This window comes from Macadamia integrifolia, chromosome 9 (assembly GCF_013358625.1).
Source record: "Macadamia integrifolia cultivar HAES 741 chromosome 9, SCU_Mint_v3, whole genome shotgun sequence".
In the NCBI taxonomy this organism is placed as follows: domain Eukaryota; kingdom Viridiplantae; phylum Streptophyta; class Magnoliopsida; order Proteales; family Proteaceae; genus Macadamia; species Macadamia integrifolia.
Genome location: NC_056565.1, coordinates 492728 through 511007, shown reverse-complemented (window position 1 = coordinate 511007; position 18280 = coordinate 492728). Strand labels below are relative to the sequence as shown.

The window sequence follows — 18280 nt, the reverse complement described above, 5'->3', positions numbered from 1 at the left end:
ATCGAATTGAAATGATAAGAAATGAGACAAATGTTTAGTGCTCTTCACTGTTTTCAGTGAAAATTAAATGGTTCTCCCCAGTATGACCAGGTCCATGTGGTTGAAGGCCTAGTCAGGCTAAAGATATCCATTATTAGCTAACAAAAAAAAACAGAATACAAGTGTTACATCATCATATATGTACATCTAGGTGAAAATGGGAGCAAAAGATGCATTTTCCTTATCGTAGACCGGTCCAGTGAAACCCGAGTCAGAATAACAGAACTAGGGGTTTGTAATGGGATGGTTTGTAAGAACTAAGAACCGACCAGCGTAAACAGAGGATAGAGTTGTCATTTAATATGATATTAGGGTTAATATTTTTCAGAGTCCAAATAGGAATCGGGCGGACCTCACCTCACCTCACCATTAAGAATCATCGATACTAGGGTTTTTCTCCAAATCTTGGCGAACTGGTGTAGCGGCGGCTGATTTTCCTCTATCATCAGTGCTCAGGTATACTTCAGATCTCCACTTTATGTGTCTCATTTGCTTTTGCTCAGTCAGCTAAGCTTCCTAAAATTGGATTCTCACAAGCTCTGTAAAAATCCTTTTTTTTGGGTCAGTGTTATATTCATGTCTTCATTGTTTTCTGAGGTGTTCCAATCCGTATTGGTATTGGGTCATCTTTAGTTGGTATGTTATTATCTACGTTATTTTACTTTGGTGGGTTGTGAGCTGAAACTGTGGTAATTTCTAATGTTCTATGTATCTGTTAGATGCACAACTTGTGGTGTTCTGAATCGTTTTTTTGTTTTGAATTTCTAAAAAAAAAAATCCACTTTTTTGTTATTGTTGAAATTAGATACTGCATGCAAGATCCTTTCTATTATTCAGAAGTGCAATTTACCGGTGTGGCATAACGATCGTTTCTATTAGTTATGATTCATTCTTATTTTATTTTGGAGGTTAGTTAGTGTAACTGTGATTTGAGTACTGAATGCTGTAGTCATCAATTTATATAATAGGAACCATCAGCTTTAGTAGTTCCTGTGTAGTTGGACAATTCTATGCAATGAATTATTTGGAACTTGGGGATGGTTATTGACTCTTGCATTTGTCTTTAGATGACTACGGGATGGGGCATTCATGAGACACAGATGTCTCATTCTGAGAGCGAAGCCATGACATAGACTGATCCTCCTTGTCAAAAAATTTAAAATGACAAAAGTTATGTAACAGTTTTTACTGATTGATTAGCTTAAATGTTGAAGGCACGGAAGTTGTTAGATGAGCCGGGGGGATGCTCCGGCCAAGGGGCTCCTACCTAAGTCAGTTTTCAAATAATAATATTTCATCGGATAAGGGGAGAGAGATCTGTCCTTTTTCCTTTTATAGTATAGGTGTCATGAAGTCCTAATCCCCATGAGGGGTGAAATACCTTATTTGCCCTTGGAGGTGGGTGTCTTGAGTTGGGAGAGAGTCCCTTGGTTTGTGGTTGAATGCCATGTGTCCTGCACCTATTAGTGAGTTGATTTTATGGAGTATCATATTGCGACAAGGGCAAAGCCTATCCTCTTAAGAGAAGTGAAGACCAAATGGAAAGCTACAAGACCAAAGTCCTATCCTCCAAAATAGGTGAAGACCAACGGAATGCGACAAGGGCAAAGCCCTATCCTCTATAGAGAGGTGAAGACCCATGGAAAGCAACAAGGGCAACGCCCAGGAGTTGACCACAACGAAGATCTCCAAGGGCAATGCCCCAACAACATGCCAACCACAACGAAGATCGACGAAGATCTCCAAGGGCAATGCCTCAACGACATGCCACGAGTGTAACTACAAGGGCAACGCCTAGGAGCTGACCGCAACGAAGATTGGCGAAGATCTCCAAGAGCAATGCCCCAATGACACACCACAGGCGTAACTACTAGGGCATGCCCCAAAGAGATACCAAAGGAGAATCTCCAAGGGCAATACCTCAAACGACACGCCAATGGTGAATCTCCAAGGGCAAGGCCCTATACGAAATGCCAAAGGCGCAACACTATACCCCATGAGAGTAGTGCGCCAAGGGCAGGACCCCATACTCCATACAAGGCCGAAACGATGGGCACAACCCAATCTTCATATAAGCAACGAGCAAGAAACTACACCTACTGCACCCCTAAACATCAAGCTGTAGCTGCACTTGGTCGGGTCGGCCTTGTAAGTTTTGGCCGGCTCACCTCTACATGTTCTGATCGGCCTCTACTTCATTTGCTCACTTCTCCCTGGTCTTTAACTCAAATCATCATCTCAGCTCATCATTTTGGCTCTTCAGCCCTTCAGTTCACTTAGGGGTGTCAATTTGTGGCCCGAACCGGGTAAACCGACCGGGACCGACCGTTTAAAGACCGGCCCGGCCCGGACCATTTATTAAACGTGTCGGGCTTGAGCCCGGCCCGTTTATAAATGGTCGGTCTCGGTTTTGCTACTTGAACCGTCGGGCGCCCGACCGAGACCGACCGAATAACGCCCGACCGAGACCGGCCTATTGTGCACCGACTTGCCCCGACCCTTTAATGATTGTAGAATACCTATTTTACCCCCCAAATTAAAGAATAAAAACTAAAAAGTAAAGACATGTTCACATTTTAAATAATGGTTATATTTTGTATCATTTATTGATTTATTGTCATTTTTTTGGGCTTGCATAAGTGGGCCGGAATATAATAGCACATTTTAAAGAGGGCCCGTTTAAAAACCGGTTAAAGCCCGTTTAACATTAAACATGTCCGTAGCCCGGTTAAGGCCCGATTAAAGCCCGATTAAGGTGGCCCGATTATAACCCGAGACCGACCGACCGAATATAAAGTGTACCATGCCCTTAATAACTAAGCCCGATTAGTTAAATGGGCGGACACGGTGTAGCCTTTGAAAGTCTTCAAGCCCGATTAAGCCCGACCGAAACCGAACCGGCCCGACCGGTTGACACCCCTAAGTTCACTCATGCTCGAGCTCTTGACAGTTAAACTACCACAATCAAAAAAAAAAGGGGGGGGGGAATATACTCCCTCGATGTTTTACAGAACCTAAGTGAGTGGGGGCCATCTGATACTCCATAAATCACCTCTCCAATAGGTGTAGGGCACGTGGCATTCAAACACAAACCAATGGAATCTCCACCAACTCAAGACACCAATCTACAAGGACAAATAAGGTATTTCACACCTCATGGGGATTAGGGCTTCACGACACTTATCCTATAAAAGGGAAAAGGAGGGCTAAGAAAAAGAGGTCAATCTCTCTCCCTCTCGCTCCACTACTCCTATTAAATATTGTTGTTTAAAAACTAAGTTAGGTATTGAAGCCTCTTGGCCGGAGCACCCATCCGGCCCCTTTTTTTGCAGGTCTCTCTTGGAGCTGATGGTCGGATTTCTGTCACAGCCGGTTGTATTTCGATTTCAATTCAGATTTGTTTTTTAAAGTCAGTCAACAAATGGATCTTTGGTCAAGAAATCGAAATTGTTTGGTTGCAAAAGAAATCCGTTTTGGGGTTAGAATAGGATGGGTGACAAAGGGAGGTGGAGGAGGAAGAACCTTAAGGGGATGGACAGTGGCAGTTTCATATTTTATTCGACAGCATGAGCACAACAGTCGTCTCCTTGGGCTTCCTTGGGACAGCATGGCAATTGCCTCATGGCAGTGCAACCTGAGAAGTGCCAAAAATAGTAGAGTCGAACATGATGGCCTTGTTGTTTAGGGGGTGCCAGGATGAGGTTCATCGCTGATACTCGCGAGGTCTCTGATGCCAGCTGCCAATTCCCCGTGTATTTGTCACCAATATCCTAATACCATTGTAGGTGTCATCTTGGGTGTCTCCTAGCCCTCCGGCATTAATAGGAGGTTCAAAACCAATCCTTCCATGGAATGACACTTCCTTGAAGAATGCAGGTTGCAAGAAGGGGTGGGGTCAGGGGTTGGGGGAGGGTAGGGCAGGGAGGGGTGTGTGAGCAGGGCACTGTGTGGGTTAGGAGGAAGAGGGTTGAGGGCTGAGAGAGTTGAAATCCCGATATAGCTAGGGAGCTAGTTTGGAATTTTAACTTCTATTACATTCTAGTGCCCATAAACAGGGTGTGAAAATCATATCAAACACCCTAAAAAAGTTGAAGTCACTCCCTGAATGTGAATTTGAAATCCGACCAAAGAGTGCCTTGGAAAATGTGGTGCGCGTGTAAATCAGTATAAGACTTTGTGATTGAGGAGATATGGGCAGTTTTGCTTGGGTAATGAACTTGAGGCTGTACATTGGAGAATTGTTTCAGCACGGGATGGGGCTAGGCCTTAGGAGCTATAGGCTAGGCTAATCTTTAGTTTGTATTTAGTTCCAATTTAGCCTTTTCTCGACTTATTTTTGTCTATTTACCCTTTAATTCAGCTACAACTAATGCAGTAGCGTGTGTGGGGTTTCCTAGACCATGTACGCTGGGTAATACTGTTCCCGTGATGCACTACTTTTTTGAATGATATCCTTTCAACACCTTGCACACATACCAGAGAGTGGTTGTTGGATTATGAAGAGCTGACTATGGTAATTAGGAAATTTCACTAGTTTAGGCTGTGTGTGACAGTGTGGTAACCAAGAAAATAAAAGAAAAGAAAAGAAAATAGTACAAAAGACATAATTAGACAAAAAAGAATGAATACACAATGATTTTTTATGTGTGTCTCTCTCTCTCTCTCCTCAAATTCAATTTTATTTTTGAATTTTTTCTTCTCTTTTGTTTTCTTGGCTTTGCTTCCGAACATAGCCTTAGTGTTTGTTGAAGGTATTGTCTTAATTTATCTAGGGTTTGTTGATCATTTCTGTTTTGAAAACACTCAACTGCCATTTTTCTAAGTTGTATTCAAGTGAATGCAGTTTGTTATATTCATTGGAGTTGCTTGATGGTGGGCTTTAGATTTTCTATGTAATTCTTATGCTGTTGCTGTACTTTTCAAACAACCCTATTAAATTCCTTATTTTTCTTGTGGATACCGATCATACAGGATGGATTCCCAGGTGAAGCTTGCAGTTGTTGTGAAGGTGATTGGTCGAACAGGGTCCAGAGGTCAGGTGACCCAGGTGAGGGTCAAGTTTCTGGATGACCAGAACCGACTCATTATGAGGAATGTGAAGGGACCTGTCAGGGAGGGAGATATCCTCACCCTGTTAGAGTCCGAAAGAGAAGCGAGGAGGTTGCGATGAGTACTGGTTCTTCGGTATTAGGATTTAATTTCTCTTTATACTGTCTTAGCCTTGCTAGGGTTTAGATGGTATTTTTGTGGTTATGGAAATACTTGGCAATTGAATCTTCACAGTACTGTTTTGAAATTGTAGCGAGGATGGACCTGTAAGAGGGTGACTGTTTTTTTGATGAATTGCTATTATCTCTTCCCTTAGCCTTTTCTCTTTTTAATTGTTGATGTTTTGGTGAGGCATTTAATTTTTTTGATTATGCGGTGCTGAAAGTATGCTAGTGAGTAGTTTGCTGTTTTTTGGTTGAGCATTCACACGATGCTGGGGAGTTTTCCTTCTACTAATCTGCTTAGAGGGCTCCGTCATCCCATTTGCGTAAATGTTGTATCATAGTTGTTAAAATTGCTTCATATAACTTGGTCGAAGGTGTCTTTAAGTCCTGATATTTCTGTCCGGTTCCAAATCAAGCAAACTGAAACAACCAAGTGCTCACCGTGGAAGAGGGAGAAGTACAGCAGGATGGCCATGGAGTTGGATTGGGTTTTTGGTTTTCCGAAGTAATTTTTTCCTGTGTTTATATGCGTTATACTTAATCGTGTTTGGTGAGGAAAAGAGTTTTAGGGGGTGTTTAGTTCGGTAAATCAAATGATGTATGTATCGGATATGAATGTTAATCTTTTGATAGACATTTTTCTGAATTATGTTTCTTTCTGAAAAATTGTTTGGTTGTCTTAAGGCTAGTACATGTCTCTCGCAGGTTGAGATATTGGCTTCCGTAGAGAATGTCTTTCCGCTTTCTCCTTTTATACTAGGTGGTAAAAAGGGGAAAATAATCCTCTGTTTTTCTCATTCTTGTTTTTCCTTGTTTTGTTACCTGCAGAACACGACACGTGGACAACTTTAAGGCCAACGCACCGGATGTAATAATCCTCACCCAACCTTGACCGTTGGATCTTCTGTTGTCCACGTGTCGTGTTCTGCAGGTAGCAAAACAAGGAAAAACAGAGATGAGAAAAACAGAGGATTTTGATCCGTAAAAAGGTTGCTCAAATTTGAGTTTAAGTGTTGAGGTAAACTCAGATTTGCAACACATTCTTTATAATATGGTCATTCATGGGAAGTAGGATGTTCACTTATGAGGGTCATCCTAGTGGAACCAAACAACTCAAAAAATTAAGAATTATTATTCTAAAGAATGTCATCCCAAAGATTTATTGAACCAAACACCCCTTAGTTATTCGGTTGGATCTAGAGTGAGCTGATCTGCTTTCGACTTTTTTTTTTTTTTGGCTTTCAAACTATATTCTGATGATGTTGGTTTCTGGGTCGGTCTCATTCTCCCCTGCAATCAGCGTAGGTTGTCTTTTCTAACATATTCTTGCAACTGGTGTTGGTTTCAGATTTTCTGTTGGACTCTTCTTTTTTCCTTTCTGTTTGTTCTCTCTTAGTTTTGGAATATCATCTCTATGAACTGGTAAGTGTGGACCTTCCTGATCGAATCGGGGTGAGAGAGAGAGAGAGAGAGAGAGAGGTTATAAAAGGAGAGGGGTTATTTGGTTCTTATCAACTGAAGGTTTATACCCATTAGGGGCCGAATAAAGTAACCAAAAAAAAAAAGAAGATTAGGAACTGCAGTATTGATTTTGGGACTTGGGATAAATTAATAATAGGTTTTAGAGAATGGTAAAAAAAAATGCCCCATTGTCAGTAAAAGGCTAGAAGCTGTTCCAAAATGACCCAATTATTTATGCACTGCAGCTGATGAGCATGGGTTCAAATTCGAGACTTTCTAGTGAACATGAGTTTTGTGCACTAGAACTGCACCAATTGAATAGCACAGTTGTTGGATATGAATAATCATACCTGGAAAGGTATTATAAGGTGATCAAAACTAAACTTGGACTCCATGTTTTAAAACCCTGATTATGAGTTCATAGAGGTTGATTCTGTTGCCTATTTGATTAGATGAACCATGGCATAGAGCCATAGACTCACTCAATAAATATTCAGAGGAGTGGAGATACCCCGTGGTTATGGATCAAGGTATCAGTATGTTAATGTTAAGTATTAGTTGATATGTATTGGTAAGGTTGATACCCGATACTGATGTGAATCTAGATTATCGAATAAAAAGTGGACTGGAGTACAACCCAATCTGTATTATATCATTGATCACCATCGTTAATTATCGATACGTACCGATGCCTATAACCCAGCGGGAGGCCAGCCATTTGATTATAGATTGCTGAACCGTTTTGATTTCAAAAAGGGGGAAAAAAATTCTATTTATTTATTAAGGATTTATTATTATACCTTATACGTGGACACCAGACTCACCACGACGGAGTGGTTAGGAACAAAATCTGATTGAGGGAACAGCCGTTTATGAAATCTCTCCTTCCTGATATTAATTATTCTGGGTGTCAATGGGAGACACGACGACCATGGCTACAAACCAAGAAGAAATAGTCTCCTCTACCAACGTGTTATCCTCAACCAAAGTCTCAATTGTTGACTCCTGAGTCAGGAGCACAATTTTAAGTATAGATATCTGCAGAATATATCGATACTTTTTTCTATTTTTTCATGAAGAATATTTTGGTATTGGATTCACTGATTCCACGATACCAATTGATCAATGTGGTATAAAATAGGTTTTTTTTTTTTTTTTTTTTTTTTTCTTTAAAAAAGATTATTGCTGTAAGGTAGCTAATTTGTGGTCCATGTACCACCACAGGCCAGTAAAAAACATGCATGAACATCAATAAAAATGAATTTTTTATATTTCAAAGAGGTAAAACTATCATTTTACCTCCTCTATGTAGGTGTTATGTATTAATTTGGATTTTAGTAAAAAGATTATCGTCGGCCATTCTGGCAGATATGCATCGTTACATATATCGATACTGTAAAGAAAAAAAAAAAAAAATCGATACCAAAATCCATGACCTGATGGGCAAACTTTTAACTTTTTGACATAATGGGAGTTAAAATAGATTATGGCCAATTAAGAATTGATTTAAGATGACCTGTAGATTTGGGGATTTAATTTAAGATGAGATTTAGTATGACCTGTCGATTTGGGTATGGGCTCCCACTCCGTTAAGCCTGAGAAGATAAGGTTTAACATCTGACCAAGTCCCATTTTAGATTCAGTCCCATGATGGAATTAATGCGATTAATGGGATTAGATCCAACAATTAATTACACTTACCACACCAGACAAACATATAAATCCAAAATACTAATCTCGGGCCCATCCAATAATGGTATACTGTATACTCCATGTGGAGCGTTTTCACCAGGTACAACATCTCAAAATCCTAATCTGCACGGTTATCAACAACCGTTAAAATAGCATCCATACACTCCATCACCACACACAGCTCACATCCATCCCTTAGCGTTCCCTCTTAGGAGTAGGACGGTAGGACCCATAAGGCATTACCTGTCAAATCGTTGTCTTAACTGAATCGCTCAGTTCGATTCTGGAATATCAAAATCCTCAGCTTTGGCAACCGCGCATCTCTCTCTCTCTTCCTGAAACGTCTGAAAGCGATAGGCGAAGGAAGAGAATTTCGAAGTCTGATAGAGATAGAGAGAGAGAGAGAGAGAGAGAGAGAGAGAGAGAGAGAGGTCTTATCCAATCCAATGAAAGCAATGAAAGCACGAAATCAGAGATTTTTTGAGTCTCTCGACGACGGAGAAGTGTTCCTTCCTTTTTAAATCTTTTCCTCGTTGTCTTCTTCCGCTTCTTGCACCCAATCGGCATTCTCCTCGATTCCCGAGTCTCTCGACGATCCATGTCACGTGATCTCTCTCCTTCCTCCTCCTAAATAGAGTGAGAGGGACGCTCAATGTGTTGTTGTTGCAGAGAAGAACTTAGGGACCTCTCTTATGGCGTCGCTTACGCAAGGCGTGCTCTTGAAACTACTCCAGCATGCCAGCGACAAAAATGTTAAGGTCACCGGTGAGCACCGTTCGCCTCTCTTGCAGGTGCTCGAGATTGTCCCTGCACTTGCTGCCGGCGATGATCCCTGGCAGAGCAGAGGTTTCTTCTTGAAGGTCTCCGACTCTTTGCATTCTGCTTACGTTTCTATCTCCAATGAAGACCTCGATTTGATCTTCAGTGATAAGATCCAGCTCGGTCAGTTCCTTCATGTCTCTCGCTTCGACTCTGCTTACCCTGTTCCTGTGCTTCGTGGTATCAAGCCTGTCCCTAAGAGGCGGCCTTGTGTTGGTAACCCTATCGATTTGGTCTCCAGCGACTGGTTGATGGTTCGACCTAATGTTGATATCCCAGCGGCGGCTCAGGTTTCGGAGAATGTAAAGAGCGCCGGGAAGACAGATGGATTGAAGAAGACCAAGGTGAAGAGGTCGTCAGATATTGAAGACAAAACCAAGTCGAGACGAGCTTCGTTGGGAAACAATGCGAGGGTGGAGGACCTGGAGTTGAGGAGACTAAGCTTGGATACCATGCGCAAGGGATGGGACCATAGCCCAGGATCGAAGAATGCCAACGGCGTACGTTCCTCCAGTTTCTCGGATACTGCTTCTGTGAGTCATATTTATTTCATGGATTCTTTACTTTGATATTTCTTCCTTCCTCTGTTTTCTGTTCCAAGTCCATGGACGGGATTTATTGTTTGGGTTGGAATTTTTAGCTCTTAAATTTATTTAGGGACTTGCAGAGATGACTGTGGGAAGAATAGCAGCAACTCTTCTTGTGAGCTAATATATTTCGTTCTTATAGTTAATGATTTTTTTTCACTTTGCCCTATAGGTTCTTTCTGATAAGAAGGCTTCTTCCAGGAGTAACTCTAAGAATCAATGTTTGAAGAACTCACCACCATCAAATAAAAGCAATGACTTGTCACCGATAATACCAAAGGGGCCATTAAAAGGAGAGATCAAGCCCAAGGAGGGAAATAGTCCATGCAATCTTGTAAAGGTTCCTGTTGGCACTAAAAAACCTTCGGATCAAGGCATTTCGTGGGAGTCACTGCCATCTAGTATTCATGCTCTTGGAAAGGTATGTAATAGAATTTATGTATATGAAATTTCAGAATTTCAGTGTTTATCATCACCATTGTTTAAAATTTCTCATAACTGGCAATGCCTCTAGGATGCTTTGCGTTATAGAAATGCTGCATTCGTTGCTGCAGTAGATGCATTACAAGAAGCTTCGGCAGCAGAGTGTATAATCCGATGCATGAGGTATGGCGCATATCCTCATTGTTTCTTTTTTCTTTGCTTGTAACCTCATTATTTTTCAAATGATTTGAGACGTGTTTGAAGCAAACTGTTAAGAATCTGCTTCATCATGCAGCCTAGGATTAGGGTTAATTGGAGTTTCATATGGACCATTAATCCTTGATTGAAGTTGCACTAGTTCGGATTGAGTCGCATAATATAGCCACAATTTCTAAGAACGAAATATTTATTCATTCTTTATTGATGGCTTTTTGTTTGGAAGGGGGGGGGGGTGTAAACCCCATCTTACTGCATCATTACAAAGTTTTAATAGGAAGCAGACTGAAATTATTTCAGAACATATGAAAATGAAACAATCAGTTTTACACAAATTTAAGAATAACAGCTTGGAACTTGAAGGGGGAGCCATGATTCATGCACTAAATTGGATTGTTTTGTTTAAGTGACAATCTTTTCTTATATGTGCCTTTGGGGTTATTCTCTCTTTCTCTCACACAGACACACACATTTATTTATCATTGGCTTCTTCTATTTGTTTCATTGCCTCTAGCTAACTTATTTTATGTCTTTCCGTAGTTCTTTTCGCTGGCTTTTCAGATCTGGGAGAAAAATTAAGTTGAATACGTGCAGCCATATTGTTCAGACATCAATGTTCTTGGATGGCTGTACCAATTCCCACATCTCTCTTCTTAAGATTAAGATAAGAGAATTTATTTGGCTACTTTGTGAGTGACTTCGAGTTAGTACCAATGACTAGAATAGTTTGGGTAGTTTGATTAGTGAATTGTTCAGGACAGCAACAACAACAACAACAACAAACGCCGCCCTATCCTAACTTAATGGGGTCGGTTCTCCATGGATCCTGGCAAACATATTATCAGTGCCAACAGAATAGATAAATGCATGTGTTTTCATGGATATTAGGGTGATATTAAAGGAACTGGCGATTGCAACAACTGCCACCTCTTTTATATGTTTCATATCCCTCTAGCTAACATGTTTTATCATATGTTGTTATTGTTTTCTTGCTTACTAATTTTTCCCTTTTGCTCAAGCATGTTTTCGGAACTGTGCGACTCCAACCTGCATGATTCTCCTGGAATCTTAGTGGAGCGATTTCTAAACCTCCATCAGAGCATGCAGCAAGCATCAACTGTTGTAAATTCCTTATTGGCAATAATATCTTCTGAAGGGAAAACCAATTCTACATCACCGGAAGCCTGCACAAACTTTACTGGTAAAGCCATGGATGCTACATCATGGGTCCAAGCTGCTGTAGACACCAATCTTTCCAACTTTTCTTTGTTTGTCAAGCATGATAGGAAAGAAACTCAACAAAATGGAAAATGTTATTATGTTGTCTTAGAAAATTCTGCCTCAACTAAAGATGTCAACCGTAACAGCCCCTCACCTCAGAACAAACAAAGCCCCAAAATTCAGGGAAGCTTGTGTGATTTGAACACCAAGAAGATGCCTTCTCCTAGAAGGGGGGTTGTGGTTCCTGCATTGAAGAAGACAAACACTGAGAAGGGGAAATGTTTACAAGGAAGTGGCTTGAAAGATACAGCATCTCTAGCCAAGCGGCTGCTCTTGTTTTCTCGTGGATGGTTCTTGAAATACTTGGAGGATTCATTGAACAATGGATTTGGATTAAAACAGGGGGAAGAACATGATGAGATCACAGCTCTCCTTGGGCAGTTTAAAAGAGTAAATCAGTGGTTGGAAGATGCACTCGGTGACGACATTGAGGTTAACAAGAGAATAGAGAGTTTGAGAAAGAAACTATGTGGATTTCTACTAGAGCATGTTGATGCCAGCGCACTTACTAGTAGACATGGAGTCTGCTCCTAGAAGGTCACTGTGTTGTTTTTCTTCAAAGAGTTCAGGCTATTCAAATTTCAGATAGCATATATTAATGCTACTAACAAATCTGTTTTTTTCTTTTCTGAATATGGGTGGGAACCTTGTCTTTGGTGCTTACTGTTACCTTTTGTAAGTAGAGGATATACTGAAGGAAACTCTGGAGTCCCTCTCTTGTATTCCCCTTACTATGAATTGTACAGTTGAGAGTTTAAACTTATTAGCTGTTTTCAAAGAAATTCTTCTCATCTTCTCCTTCAAAGTACATCAAAATCAAAATAAGAACAAAGGGGCGAGGAAGGAACATCACTTCTTATTGGTTTTGAAATAAAAAAATCGCCCACCGTGGGGCTCGAACCCACGACCACAAGGTTAAGAGCCTTGCGCTCTACCAACTGAGCTAGACGGGCGTTGCTATAATCAAGTTTTAATACATTGTAGTAATCTAAATGAGCCTGTAGCTTCTTCAAGCTCTGAAAGGAAAAAATAGCTGTCTAAAATTTGAGAAGCCACTTACATTAAATCCGCTTGAGTGGCCTATTAAAATTGAACTAGCTAGCCAGGTTTAGATTGGTAACCCAACTTTAAAGGTAAATCTTGTTTGGTCTCCCTTTTCTAGTCAATTGCTAAAGTTGGATTGGTATTCATTGAAACAGTATTCTCATCTATGCCAAACTTTTCTTACTCATAAAAAAAAAAAAAAAAAAAAAAGACAATTGGATGGATGGATCCATGTTATAAAGGTTACTTCATTTATTGATTTATAAAGTTTCAACATTAAATGATTATAGAAAATAATAATCATACCACTAAGGCACTAAGCTTCATTATTTCATATTAGAGTTCATGAAATTCTTGTAAGTTTTCATAGTTTTAAACCATGATTTGACCCACATTCTATACTTGTGTGGGACTGGAATTCGTCAGTGAGATGGGCACATGAGTTAATGTAAGCAAGAGCCAGGAGCGAGCCGGATTTCAAATTTCAAGTGAAAGAGGGGTTGGGGGCAGATTTAATAAAAGCTGTTGATTACTCGGATTGGGTCTCGCATCTCTGTGCCCAAAAATGATGGCAAGTTCGATTCGAGTGTTGCCGGAAAAGTGGAAAAGAGCAGACATACCAGGCAAAGGGATTAACAACTAGTCTCATCATTCTATTTGCATTTCCTCCCCTGCTTATGCACCTTTCCTTCCATTCTTTACATGATGAAATCAGCAGGACAAAGATTTCAAGAAGAGGAGAGAAATAGACTACTGGAAAGAGCAAAGATGGGACAATGTGGTCTGGAGTAGTAGACCATAAAAATAGAAGAAACTCTCCTCTTATAGAATGAAGTGTCTGAAACACCCTTAGAATGATGATTTCTATCCCTCCTGTGGTCTCTCAGACCAACGAAACCTATCCTAAAAACAAGAAGAAGAAGAATTTGCACAATGAAATGATTAAAGAACATGTTAATTAGCAGGTCAGAAAATAGGTTGATGCTTCCTTTGATGTGTCTGTTGATCTCCTTGATGATGTTTTCTCCAGGGTTATAGTAGCAGCAGCAGCACCACCACCACCATTCTTGTTTAAGCTTTTCATGCCTTTGCAAGACTTCATATGGGAATGCAATTTCTCTGGTTTGAATGCTTTTCCACATTGCCTGAAAGTCAATTCATGCCTTTCTATGTTAGTATATACTCTTAATCCAAAAATTCAACTAGCTGTGTATGATCTTAATTTATTACTGCCAAGTGCTAAGAATCTTGTTTGGACAGTTAACTAGGGGCTTAGTTTATATGAAAATGCTAATCTCACGAGAGGAAAAGTTACCAAGGGCTGCCTAGTTTTGACAAAATTTTCCCCAAAACTGCCTGAGCTTGACATAATGCAATGAAGAAGTCTAGATAAACTCCACAGGCCCTAACAAATTAGTTTTTGAGTACAATCTTATACCATATTGGTGATCAGGTTAATCATTTATGTCAAGGTGAATGTTTCAATTACAAAAAAAAAGGGGAGGGGTGGGGGTGGGGTGGGTGGGGTGGGGGGGGGGGGGATATTAATATTTCAAACTAAATACATAAAAAAAGTAAGAAAAGAAAGAAAAAAAAAAAGAATACTTCCAAGTTTGTTTAGAAGGTTTCACATGGCATCCATGACGGGAATAGAATCATTATTTCAACCATGATGTGATCTTATGAGTTGATTATTAGGTAAATGAGTTTCATCATTATCTCTCACCCCTTATTATACAAAGTCGAAATAATTTCCTCAGTCCAATCCAAAAGTCAAAAGTCATGGTTTAAGATCTTTTTTTTTTTCTTCACCGTCCATAAAGGAAAACTTAGCATATAAAATTAAGTTAGTTTTTAGGAAGGTGTCCATCCAAAGAGTTGTGTGATCAGAGAAAAGAGCTGCATATAGGCTTTAAATGACTCTTGAAAAATGATTTGAAAAAAAAGCATGCATGACTTGGGTCTAAAATGAATAGATTCTGTTCTTTTGCATGAACTTACGAGCAATTAGGCTCCACGATTGGCTTACAAGCGGCAGAATTTTTCTTCTGATTTGCAAGTTCATTCATGCTCTTTGGAGTCTTCACTCCAGTAAAGCTTTTCCTGATAATGCGATAACAGAGGTGGTCTCAGAGAGCTAGAAGGGATTGAGACAGACGATTAAATTGAAATTATTCATATCATTGACCTGGAATTCTGTTGACGCGGCTGTTGATCCCAAGCATTACCGAAGATCCTCTGAGACCCACCCATAGTCTCTGCTTTACAAAACCCTGCTTCATTTGAAGCATTCTTCGTAGTTCTATTTACCCGATTGATCGTCATTATGGCTGATTCGTTGGTGTCGACCACATCACACGTGAGTAGGTTGCGGAATACGTAAGAAGTTCCGCTCGAGTAGCTCTTACTCTTGGAGAAACATGTAGAGTGCGTCAATGGTGGTTTGGTCTTCTCTGTATTCTTTTCACTGTTGTTTTCTTCTTTCTCTGGCTTTCTCGCATTCGATTTCATTGATTCGTCCGTCGTTGTTGACCTCTCTGATTCAAACGGTTCTGATGTTTCCTCGTCTGTTACGATTTCGATTTCTTCGGAGGTTTTAGGTGACACCTCCATTTTCTTTTGTGGGTTTTCTGTTGAAGCTTTCTTTTCACCGCAAGGACGAGCATCTGTAAATCCTGTAAAACCAACCCAATTTTTTTGGATTCGAAACTCTTAAAGAGTGATTTTAATAAGACTGATAAGAAAGGATTACCGAAGGGAACAGAGTAGATTTCAGATCCTTTGAGGACGTATTCGTTATCAGATATTGGAGTAATGAGGTCGTCATCCACCAAATCTTGCCAGACATAACTTCTCTTGTACCTCCTGCGATTAATTAGACTCTGCAAGTCACTTTTAGGTTCTGAAAGAGACCATTACAAGTATGAACACAGAACACTAGAAGCTACAAGGTTTTCGAACCTTTTGTAAGACCAGGAAAATGAATCAGGCATGTCTTTTCCTCGTAAATCCGAGAGCCATCTCTTCACATCTTCAGACAAAAATAACCAAAAGATCAAAGAGAATCAATAGGAAGACAAAGTTCAGAACAAGAAGATAGAAGAGGTGAAGAAAATAGAGGGAGAATGATAGGGAACCTCGTAAGTGAACGCCATTTCGACTGAAATGATGAACTCGGATAAGGTGAGGATGCTCTATTCGTCCCATCCGACACAGAAAATAAATTACATTGATACGCCTCACTTGATTCATCCCCTCCCATGCTTCTGCAGCCGCAACACTTCCTTTGGCTTCCATTGTTCTCTGTTCTCTGCAACCACAGAAACCAAGAAACGACCGAATCTTCGTTTCAGATTGTTTTTCACTTCTCAATCAAAACGATAAGAAAAAGAAGAGTGAATAAACCCAGAAGGGTTTATCGGTGAATATGCTCGGCCTATATCAGAAAAAGCCGAAAAGCAACCGGAAATCCTTCCTCATGTTTCACCCTTCCATCAATATTTCTCAAATGAAATTAATAAAAAATCAGAGCTTGGACAAGCATGGCTGACAGAAAACTAAAACGAGAAGATAAAAACCAATAATCATTCACGCCGAATCGAAAAAGAAAAATCGAAATAGAGTCTCGAGAGTCGAGATTATTACCGAATGTTTTTATAATTTTTCTTTTCTCTGGTTCTCTTTGTCCTAGAATCCACTTTTCCTCCTTAATCGCTTCAACGATTTCGTTCGATACTGATGGAAGAGAAAAGTATGGAGTGAGGAAAGCTGAACGTCGACCGGATTCAAACCCATTTATGTATAAAATTTCCTAAAACTTATCCAATTCTTGTTCTGATTTCCCGCGATTATCTTTCCTTCTCTGCTCTCTTCGGTTCAACGGCCTCAACCCAGAACTACTCAAAGTACAGACAATACCCCTGGCTTAATCCTTTAAATTGAAACATAATCCGGTTACAAGAAGGGTATTTTGGGAACCTAAATTAATCTTTTTTAAGGGGTACCGTTTGTATAACAGAAATTCGTTCAGCTACTCTGAGTTGTTCTTCGAGTCGTTTAATTGTGAAGTTGATTAAATCCTCACCCTCAATTCAGAATCGGATGGTTGGATTATGATTAAATGGCTTGATCTTTCTTTTTTTTTTTTTTAATAAACGGATCAGGTTCACGTACGAGAACATTCTCGTACGTCCTTGATCCGTGGATTTAAAATCCAGTAAATGAAGAGAGAGAAAATTGATTCTAAATCTATGAATCAAGGCCGTTCTCATACATTTTCGTATGTGAACCTGATCTGCTCTCCCAAGTAGAGTTGAACTCACGGCTTCTTTAGTATGAAGTGTTGGTCTTGGTCCTCACCAATCAAGATACTCTCTTATTCACTTAAATTGTTATTATACAATTTAGTTAAATGATGTCATATATGTGGTATTTTTATTCAATCTGACGGCTTATATAGACGAGAGAATCTAAATACTTCCACTTGGGCTGTGTTTGGTAGCCAAAAAAAAAAAAAAATGAAAAGGAAAAGAATCTAGAAAAGAGAAGAAAAGAAATAAAATGGTAAGAAAAAAAAATATATGTATGTTTGGTTATGTATTTTCTTATGTTTTTGATAATATTTTTTTTTTTTTTTTTTTAAAAAAAAAAAAATTCACTATTCCCAAGGTGAATTTTAAAATAAAAAAATATCTTCTCTTAATTCAGAACATGTCAAGCATAAAGAGAATTTCCTAAATTAAAAAGAAAAAAAAATTATACGTTTTTTCTTTTCTTTTATTCTCTTGACTACCAAACACAGCCTTAGTGCAAGTAATTACTTTTCATAATTCTTAAAAAAATTTGGTTAGTTATGGAGATGGGTGCTGGGTGGTGTAGCTAATCCACTGGAATCATTATCATTATCATTATCATTATCATTAATTGATTTACTTCCACTCTTTCTTTTGAAAACTATTTTTGTTGATATACTCTCTCTTACTCAATGAAAATGAAAGATCAGCTGTGTGTGAGCTCTCTACATTGATGGGCAGTTGACCAAATGGATGATAATCCAATAAGCATTCTAATTAATTACAATATATATATATATATATTAATATTAATATTATTATTATTATCAAAGATATTTTTTTTTTTTTTTTGTTCTTGAAAATATCTAAAAAACCTTATGGCTGGTTGATATCCTTCAAGTTGTAACTTGTAAGATCTTAAGAGTTCAACGAATTATTCTATTTTTTTCTTGTGAAAAATGGTATTTCCCCTTCACCTCCCCTCCCCTTCCTTTTTTGGTATATAAATCCTCTGTTGCACTGCAATGGTGCAGTGAAAATCTGGACGACTGGGAGAACTCGGGCATAGATCACAGAAGATGTGAACTCCCTTTCTCGTGTGTATTGATACAATTCTACCAGAAAAAAAAAATCAACACGAGATGCTGGTCAAATCTGAATCATCCAAGACCAGGGAATGGTGACAACCTCTTCTGTGATTATCTCTCTCTCT

At 39.4% G+C, this 18280-nt stretch overlaps 3 protein-coding genes and 1 non-coding gene across 6 annotated transcripts; 2 read left to right on the top strand and 2 right to left on the bottom strand.

Moving 5' to 3' along the window:
* The first annotated feature begins 338 nt into the window (after positions 1-338).
* On the top strand, positions 339-5403 carry LOC122088190 (40S ribosomal protein S28). Its single transcript, XM_042657371.1, has 2 exons — positions 339-495; positions 5011-5403. Exon 2 carries the CDS (start codon positions 5012-5014, stop codon positions 5207-5209), a length of 198 nt encoding a protein of 65 aa, XP_042513305.1. The 5' UTR covers positions 339-495; position 5011; the 3' UTR covers positions 5210-5403.
* Positions 5404-8729: 3326 nt separating this feature from the next.
* Positions 8730-12513, top strand: LOC122088611. Its single transcript, XM_042657926.1, has 4 exons — positions 8730-9757; positions 9984-10232; positions 10326-10417; positions 11470-12513. The coding sequence occupies exons 1-4, from the start codon at positions 9098-9100 to the stop codon at positions 12263-12265; spliced, it is 1797 nt and encodes a 598-aa protein (XP_042513860.1). The 5' UTR covers positions 8730-9097; the 3' UTR covers positions 12266-12513.
* A 98-nt stretch (positions 12514-12611) lies between these two features.
* Positions 12612-12684, bottom strand: TRNAK-CUU. Its single transcript has one exon. It is a non-coding gene; the product is annotated as a tRNA-Lys (tRNA).
* A 735-nt stretch (positions 12685-13419) lies between these two features.
* On the bottom strand, positions 13420-16579 carry LOC122090141 (protein SOSEKI 1-like). 3 transcript variants are annotated; one of them, XM_042659989.1, is made up of 7 exons: positions 16421-16579; positions 15913-16085; positions 15737-15806; positions 15528-15655; positions 14964-15450; positions 14777-14878; positions 13420-13920 (listed from the first exon to the last, which is right to left on the bottom strand). In XM_042659989.1, exons 2-7 carry the CDS (start codon positions 16070-16072, stop codon positions 13734-13736), a joined length of 1134 nt encoding a protein of 377 aa, XP_042515923.1. In that variant the 5' UTR covers positions 16073-16085; positions 16421-16579; the 3' UTR covers positions 13420-13733. The 3 variants fall into 3 exon arrangements, with proteins under 3 accessions (XP_042515923.1, XP_042515925.1, XP_042515924.1); XM_042659991.1 differs by having other exon boundaries at positions 15528-15640; XM_042659990.1 differs by lacking the exon at positions 16421-16579 and having other exon boundaries at positions 15913-16223.
* Between the last annotated feature and the right edge of the window lie 1701 nt (positions 16580-18280).